This window comes from Callospermophilus lateralis, chromosome 11 (genome assembly GCF_048772815.1).
Source record: "Callospermophilus lateralis isolate mCalLat2 chromosome 11, mCalLat2.hap1, whole genome shotgun sequence".
Lineage (NCBI taxonomy): Eukaryota > Metazoa > Chordata > Mammalia > Rodentia > Sciuridae > Callospermophilus > Callospermophilus lateralis.
Genome location: NC_135315.1, coordinates 37,228,798 through 37,238,204, shown reverse-complemented (window position 1 = coordinate 37,238,204; position 9,407 = coordinate 37,228,798). Strand labels below are relative to the sequence as shown.

The window sequence follows — 9,407 nt, the reverse complement described above, 5'->3', positions numbered from 1 at the left end:
TAATTGCCAGAGGTGATATCTTCGTGTAGTTTTCATTTGCATTTCCTTGAACGCTAGAGATGTTAAACACTTTTTCATATATTTGTTGGGCATTTGTATTTCTTCTTTTGAGAAGTTTGTTTAGTACACAGGTATTGATTGGGTTGTTAAGTTTTCTGGTTTCTTTATTTATTCTGGAGATTAATCCCCTGTTGGAGGAGTTACTGGCCAAGGTTTTCTCCCACTCTGTAGGCTCTGCCCCAGAGATCCTTCTGACCAGGAGAGCTTCCTAGTTGCATTCCAGCTCCAGTCCACGAGCATTGTTGTAAACCTTTCTATTTTTCACAGGTGACCCGAGAGCCCTTGCCACTCAGAGAAGTTGGCAAAACTCATTACTCAGATCACAGCGTTCCTGTGGTGGCAGTGGCATCCAGCAGACTTGGCTCCTCCATCTGCCCTGCCCCCTCCATTTATAGGTGACTTTGGCCTCAAGCTATAAGAAAATCAGTGAAGTGACCAACTACAGAAGGGTAGACTTAACCCCTTGATTTCCCTGCTTTTTCTTTCTTTGTCCTGATCTGTTTGTTCTTTCTATCTTTTAGGAGAACCTTTCAGGGTTGTCATTCAAGGGCTGAGAAGATGAGTCTCAAGATTGATTTGGAAACGAACTTTGCTGAGTTTGTTATAGATGCAGGAGAAGTCATCCTAGGGACTCAGCAAAGAACGGATATGAACCCTCCTCTATGGCGGGTGAAACAGAATGAAAACATCTTGCAAGCAGTATGTGCTCTGCTGAACTCTGGAGGGGGAGTGATCAAGGCCAAGATTAAGGATGAAGACTACAATCATGAGATTCATGAAATGGGGTTGGATCTACCTCCAGGTTTTGAAGACTATTTAGATGAGAAGCAACAGGGAAAGCTCTTTTTAATATTTGTGAAGTCATGGAACACAGAAGTCTCAGGTGTGCCACTTGCCACCTTGTGCTCTAATTTGTACCACCGATATAGATCATCTAACAATGTCATGGATTCTCATCAAGCACTGGTATTCCTGAAAGAGAAAACTGATGCACAGGAAGCTCAGGCTGGTGCACACCATGAAGACCACACAGAGGACTCGGCTGCTGCTTTATTTGATAGAGTGCAGCTGCAGTACCTGGAGAAACTCAACTTGACGGAGTCCATGCACGTTGAATTTCAAAAGTTCCCAGAAGCTCTGTCACAGTGTGTTAAAGAGAGGCTCACCAGGTGTGTTTCTGCATTGGCCAACACTGAAGGAGGCTACGTATTTCTGGGTGTACATGATGAGACCCATCGAGTCACTGGATGTGAAAAGGAGAGAATAAATCTTTCCAAGTTCACGGATTCTGTTGAACGCTGCATTAGGAATTTACCTATCCATCATTTCTGTACACAGAAGCATACAGTTCAATGTTCCATCAGATTCCTTGAAGTTCATGATAAGGGGGCCCTCCATGGTTATGTCTGTGCGGTGAAGGTGGAGCGATTCTGCTGCGTGGTGTTTGCCAAAGTGCCCAATGCCTGGCAACTGAAAGCCAACAAAGTGAAGCCGCTGACCACAAAGCAGTGGGTAGATTGGATGATGCAGGCCAAGCCAGGTCAGGAGCAAGTCTGCAAATGATCCTCATGTTTGCTTCAGGGGAGGAGGGCAGAGAGCAAAGGGCAGTATGGTGTTCGTTGAAATCTGGGGAAACAGAGATTTTTTTCCCCTGAATGGCAGCTGCCTGATAGTAATTCCTATGGATGCAGTTGGTAGGTCATTTTCCTTTCCTCCCTCTGTCCATCTTGAACATTCTGCATTTGACAGATGCCCCAGGGTCGGAGCCCCATTAGTGGTTGGTTAAGGGGTTGATTTGAATTAGTTATTTCTATTTTCACAGTCTTTCTTACGTTCTTATTAAAGTCTACTCCTTTCCTTTCTTGCATTTAGTTATTCAGGACATTCCTTTTTTACAGAGATGTTCCCTTTTTAACATCCTTCCACTTTCCTCTGACTTCTTATTCTTGTTTGGGTCTCTGGATTAAATATCCTCCCTTTCTAGTAACCTTACTTCCGAATTACATTTTATTTTATTTTTTATTCATAGATAAATGTTTGCATAAGCTTATGGGGCACCAGGTGATGATTACATACATGTGTACATGTGTAATGTTCCATTCAGGGTAAGCACATCTATGTCCTCAAGCATGTATCATTACTTTGTAATTAAAAACTTTCAAATTCTTTTCTTCTAGATTTTTTTTTAACTACACAGTATATTCCACTCCTATTTCTGAACCAAAACCTGAGCCCACCAGGGCTTTCCCTTGCCATCCTCATTCCTTCCTTTTGTGCGTTAACATGTTCTACTAACCATAACTGCTGAGCTTAAGAGTGGGGTTGTGGGGCTGGGATTGTGGCTCAGCGGCAGAGCACTCGCCTAGCACGCGTGGGACCCGGGTTCGATCCTCAGCACCACATAAAAATAAAGCATTGTGTTGTGTCCATCTACACCTAAAAAAATAAATATTTTTTTTAAAAAGAGGAGGGCTGTGGCTATGCATCTCCCTTGGGAAAGAAAAGCTGAGATGAAATTAGACAAAAGAAAATCAGTAGCAACTTCTTCAAAAGTCCAGAAAAGCTAAATTTTTCAGAATCTCCTCAAAAGTCTGTATCCATTGACCTTCATATCTTCTAATCATATATCTTTAAAATAGCATTCTAACAATATACAAACACTTTGAACATAACACAATTAAAACTTACTAACTATTGCCTCATACTATATTTTCCCCACAACATTTCAGAAGGCTTTTCTGGGCTGACCTGAGATGTAGTCACAAATATGTGTGGGTCATATAGCTTTGGGTTATGTCACAGCTCGGCTATATGTCGAATTCTGCCTTTTGCATTTCAAACTCATGGTTTTTTTTTCTTTTTCCTAAGTTCGTCGCAGACTTTCTGAGATGTTCCTTGGGCTGAGTTTGTCACCCTCCATGCCCCCCAGCAGGACTGTGTGTACTCAGAATTTGGAAAGGCTGAAAGTACTGCAGAAACGTTACTTTCCAGGTAATTTGTCATCTCTGGTTTCTTTGGAACATGTTGATTGTTTCTTCATATAGAGAAAAATTATTTGTCAGTTGTGCTGGTGCACACCTGTAATCCCAGCAGCACGGGAGGCTGAGGCAGGAGGATCATGAGTTCAAAGCCAGCCTCAGCAATAAGTGAGGTGCTAAGCAACTCAGAGAGACCCTGTCTCTAAATAAAATACAAAATAGGGCTGGGGATGTGGCTCAGTGGTCACATGTCCCTGAGTTCAATCCTTGTTACACCCCCGCCTCCCCACCCCCGAAAAAAAGAAAAAAATAAAGAAAAAAAGTTTTTTACTCCAATGTTATATTACACTCACATACAAAGTCAATTTTAGGAAGTTTAAGGACTCCAGTATTACAAACTAACCTTTAAAACTTTCAGTAGAAACTGTTTGTGAATAATTTTGTCATTGGGGTAGGAAATGATTTCCTAAACCAGATCCAAAAATGTTAAACAAAAAGCTTGATACATTTCATTATACGAAATTAAGAACATCTGTTCCTCAAAAGATACCTTAGAGATTGTGAAAAGCTATTACTAAAAAGGTATTTTCAACCCATAAACTGATGAAGGATTAGTTTCAGAAATAAATAGAGAACTTATGCAAAATTTTAAAGCTAAAAGCAACCCAATAGAAAATGAGAAATATAAAGATTCATTTCTCAGAAAAGGAGACACATATGCACAATAAACTTATAAGGATGCTCAATCCATTAATGAAGAATAAAATGCATTTAACATCATTAATAGAAAAAAATCATGTAAGTAAACAGAATCTTGTTCATCACTGCCAGAAGTTTAAGTTGGTCTAATCTTTTTGAAAAATGGGTTGAACATTGCTTGGTGTAGTCAGTTATCTCCAAAACTTACCCTTCAACAATTTCTCTAGTTTCTAGAGAAAATGTATACATGTGCATCAGAGGAAGTAGACCCTTGTAGATCTGCCCATGAATACTCATAAATTCACTATTTGTATCACTTTAAACAGAAAACAACATCTATGGTCACAACAATGGCCAAATATATTGTAGCGTCTTCACACAGTGAAGTGTCATGCATCAGTGAGGATGGGTGCACTCCAGTGCTTGTAAGCCCAGGCTGAGTCCAAGTAGTGTGTGTCTTCATCTCCTCAGGACCTTAATCACAGATTCCCGTGATTCTTTTATTGAGTATAAAGTATTTAATAGTATTCCCAAACAGATTTTCTTCATTTGAACACAGCAACTCAGGAGGCTGAGGCAGAGGATCACAGGTTGGAGGCCAGCCTTAGCAACTTAGTGAGACCCTGTCTCAAAAAAAAAAAAAAAAAAAAAATCAAAAGAGCTGTGGATGTAGCTCAGCAGCAAACCATCCCTGGGTTCAATTCCCAGTAACTGCCTCCCCACCAAATTTCTTAATTTTAGTAGTTTTAATTATGAGCATATTATGCACACAGAAGCAACAGAGATATAATTTAATAAATAAGCATATAGTGAAACCTATCTAAATACGCCCAGCGGAAATTAAAAGATAAAATGTAGTAAGTTCTATTTTAACAGTCCCTTTTTAAAAAAAAAAATTAGGTGTATGTGGACACAATACCTTTATTTTATTTATTTTTATGCAGTGCAGAGGATCATACCAGTGCCTCACATGTGCTAGGCAAGAGCTCTACCAATGAGCCACAACCCCAGCCCCACAGTCCCTTTTTTGATGGATTTTCAAATGGTGTCTAATGGATGATATCTAACTTTTTCCTTGTTGTTTTGTTTTGGTTCTGAGGAATCTAACCCAGGAGTGCTTTAGCACTGAGCTAAATCCCCAACCCCTTTTATTTTCCATTTTGAATTAGGGTCTCAGTAAGTTGCTGAGGGTCTTGCTAAATTGACAATTCTGGCCTTGAACTTGTGATCCTCCTGCATCAGCCTCTGAGTTGCTGGGACTACAGGCAAGCACACCTGGCCTTTTTTTCTGTTTTAAAAAACATTCTCTCCGATATATATTTTTCTACAAATAATTCAAGTGTTCTTTAAGGATAGATTCTAAGTAGTAACGATTGCTTATAAATGGAGACTTTCATTGCCATATTGTAACCCAAAACATACTTCCAGCTATGCTTTCAGCAACATAGAATCACATCAGAGTTTTTCTCTTTTAGAAGAAGATTAGAATCATTTTGTTACTTATTAAATAATATTCTCAGACTAGGTTTTCTTTTTCTTTCTTTCTTTTTTTATTTTTTTGTACCAGCGTTTGAACCCAGGGGCACTTAACCACTGATCCACATTCCCAGCCCTTTTAGAATTTTATTTACAGACAGGCCCTAGTTAAGTTGCTGAGGCTGGCTTTGAACTCATGATCCTTCTGCCTCTGCCTCCCAAGCTATTGGGATTACAGGCCTGCACCACTGTGCACAGCTTAGACTAGAAATTTTTTATAGTAATTTCTGATTGTTAATTATTGATGTGTAGGATACATTCTGAGTATTAAAGTATACATTATGAAACCAAGACAAGAAAAATGGGGCTCAAAGCCCTTAAAAACCCAGACTCTGTAGCAGCTATGCCATTCTCTCCAGAGAGGGACCGTGTAGTACCCATAGTGTGCATTTAACTTACTTATCTCATTTTCTCTGATCAGCTCCTGCCTGTTACTGTGTGATAAAAGTAAGGTATGCATTATGCCACTTCCTAAACATTTTACTTAAAGGCAGAAAGCAAAGATAATTTTTGAATTTAACCTTCCTATATTTATGCATTTTTGTCCTTGTTGAAGTTCATTGATTAATTGTTCTAGAACAATGTTAAATCACATTAGTAGTAGGCAATACCCTTAGTTTAGTTAAATTGCTTTTTTTGAGTTGTTGTTTTGGTTTGTTTTTGTTTTATTGGGATGAGGTCTCATTATGTTACCAAGGCTGGCCTTGAACTACTGGGCTCAAGCAATCTTCCTGCCTCAGCTTCCAGAGTAGCTGAGACTACAAGCATGTGCCCCTAGTGCCCTGCTAGTCCATGTTTATAGAAAATATCTACAGCCCTTCTCTGAACCCAGACACACTTTATTGGTGTGTCCAATTGCTTTCTGGACAGCTTCATAGATATCTCCAACAAAGCAGTTCCAAAATTTCTCTCTCATTCTGACAATCCTCTATTTCTATTTCTCCTGTATAGTCTCCATATTATTACATATTATTTTTATATTATGTGTTCCAAATGATCTGTTGGAAAGTCCTCTTCTAGCCAAGCACAGATATCTGAACTCACCCTTGACTCTTCCTTCTATCTTAAATTTGAACTTCAAATTTTGAGTGTATTGATTTCTTTTTCTCAGAAGAGAAAAAAAGGGTTCATAATTTTGATTAGATTCCAAATTAGGGTACATGACCTTCCCCCTGAAATTAATTATATATTTAATAATATATTATCTTAAACACATACATATATACATATATATCCAAGTCTTTTTTAAACATTTATTTTTTAGTTGTAGGTGGTCACAATACCTTTATTTTGTTTTTATGTGGTGCTGAGGATCCAACCCAGTGCCTCACATGGGCTAGGCAAATGCTCTGTCACTGAGCTATAACCCAGCCCTATCGAAAAGTGTTTTTAAATACCACTTTCAAAAGGTATTTTTTAAAAATTTATATACACAAAGTAGACTTTTTGTTACTAAGTTCTAAAAGTTTTAACATATGTATAGGTTTTTGTAACCATCAGCACAGTTAATATACAAAAGCTCCATTCCCCCCCCCCAATAAAGCTCCTTCATATTGCCCTCTTGTGATCACAGTCTCCCAACCCTAACCCAAGGCAGCCATGGATCTGTTCTCCATACCTAGTTTTGTTTTATGGAAGGTCCTTAAATGAAGCCATAGAGTGCACAACCCTTGCCAGGTGTTAAGATGGCACATGAAGGACTTCCTCCCCACCCTTGCCTCCCACTCTCTGCCCATCCTTGCCTGCTCCTCTTTGACATGGAGACTGCTTGGAGGTACCTCAGGGGTACCTGAAACAAGCACTCCTTTCTTGGACCCGTGCTTTGTTCATGAACCTCATTTTGACCATCTCACTGCTCTCCACCCTTCAAATGGCTAACCTGAAGTCACCCTTTGAGAATCAGTTTAACTGTCTTCCTCTTCATGAAGACTTTCATATGAAAGTGTCCCTGTCCTTGGTGCTCACATAATATTTTGTGGACTCTTTCCAGTTGCCTTTATGACTTTGTGTCATAAATATTGCTGTCTCTATTTAGGAGAGCCACTTATCAGCTCGTAAGCACTGTTCATCTTTTTCTTCCCAGTGTAGAACCTAGTACTGCCACATGGTGAAGCCCAAGTGATGACTGGATCTGGTACATGGGCTGGTGATTATTCCTTGTCTGGGATTCTCTAACTTATTCTAGTTCTTTCCTTGTCTAGTATCATCACACAGAGTTGCGTATGCTCCAGAAAGCCTCTACCGGGAACTCTGCTCAGAACATAAAGGACTTAGAGACTTAATAGATAGAGAAATGCGCCCTGTCTCCCGAGGAATATTGATTTTTTCTCGAAGCTGGGCTGTGGACTTGGGTCTGAAAGAGAATCAGGGTGTTATCTGTGATGCCCTTCTGATTTCCAAGAACAACACCCCAATCCTCTACACTGTTTTCAAGAAGTGGGATGAGAGGTTCAAGGATGATTCTATGAAGGTTGCCTCTTCTTTGAAGCAGAGGCTGGTGGACACAGGAGGCTACACTGGGAGAGTGTGCATTGTTCCCTTGTTCTTCCAGCTGAATCCGGTCAGAACAAGAGTGACACCACATAGTTCAGTAGCACAAATTTACCCTGAGTCCTATAATCTTACCACCATCCAGGACATGGAAACTCTGTTACAGTCCCTTGTGAGAGTCTTGTTTGGCTTCAAATCCTTTGTAAGTGAAGAGCTGGGCTCTGAGACTTGGAGCCTGCTCACAGATCAACAGTATGAGTTGCTTTCAAAGAACCTTCACAAGACCAGACAGCTGTTTGTTCATGGCTTACCTGGGTCAGGGAAGACCACAGTGGCCCTGAAGGTCATGCAGAAGATCAGGAATGTGTTCCATTGTGAACCACATGAAATCCTCTACATCTGTGAGAACCAGCCCCTGAAGAAGTTTTTGAGGTACTCAGTCTGACTATGTTCACTTTCTTTTCTTGGGTAACTTTGGTGTGGCTTTAAGTTTATGTGCTAAGATTTCTATTGCATTTACCAGGTCCAGGAGAGTTTAAAAATAGAGTAGGCTTCCTTTGAGTTTGATTGAAGAAATCTGACTGTGTGTTGTTTTTTTTTTACACTTCCAGCAATAAAAAAATATGCAAGGCAGTAGCCCCGAAATACTTCATGAAACATGACTTTGCAGAGATTCAACACATCATCGTGGATGAAGCTCAGAATTTCTGCACCAAAGATGGGGATTGGTATAAGAAGGCCAAAACCATCACTCAGAGAAGAGAGGATTGTCCAGGAATTCTCTGGATTTTTCTAGACTCCTCTCAGACCAACCAATTGAGCTGCTGTGGCCTCCCTGCTCTCTCAGATCAGTTTCCAAGAGAAGAGCTCACAGGAACAGTCCTCCATGAAGATGAAATAGCTCAATAGCTACAAGAAGGGATGCAGACAGTCAGAGAAAATCCTCCTCCTAATGTCCCCCCTGGACCCCTGGTGATGCTCCGTGAACCTAACTGGACTTGGGGTGTTCCAGGTAGTGTAGAAACTGTTGAGTTCTTGGGCTTGGAGGTGGTAGTGATCTAGGTAGCAAAGAAGTGTCAGCTTCTCTGGAGGAGTGATTACTCCCCCAGGGACATTGCTGTGCTTTTCACCAAAACAACTGATGTAAATAATAATAATAATAATAAAGATGAATTTCTAAAGGCAATGAGGAGAACAATATCTCAGCTCAATGAGGAATTGGATCCATTCGTGCACATCAGTGATGCATTGGATATTCTGACTGGTAACATTGTGTTCGACGGTGTCTGTCAATTTTCAGGCCTGGAAAGAAGCATCGTGTCTGGGATCATTTCCCAGATGACTGAGCCAGCCATTTTGTACAATATTCTGTTCTGTCTGGCTTCCGGGGCAAGGAAGCATTTGTATATTCTGAGAGTTTTTAACTGATGGGAGCATGCCGGTCTTCAGTTAGGTAGACCTCAACTCTAGTTAACTATGAAATTACTTGACCTAAATGTCTAAGCATCAGACCTTTAGTAAGCACTCATTCATTAAGTCTTGTGTTCTTGTCAGCATTGGGGGCTGGGGATAATGTGGCAAATAAGACCCCTAAGATTCTTCCTGGGGGCAGACACTAAATAAATGCAGGTACCAGGCATTTTA

The 9,407-nt window shown here is 40.3% G+C and overlaps 1 protein-coding gene across 1 annotated transcript; it reads left to right on the top strand.

Annotated features, from left to right (window-relative positions):
* Positions 1-618: 618 nt before the first annotated feature.
* Positions 619-9,191, top strand: LOC143410499 (schlafen family member 5-like). Its single transcript, XM_076871375.1, is given in 4 exon segments — positions 619-1,600; positions 2,929-3,051; positions 7,475-8,195; positions 8,375-9,191. Coding segments are annotated over 4 exon segments (2,643 nt in total).
* Positions 9,192-9,407: the final 216 nt, after the last annotated feature.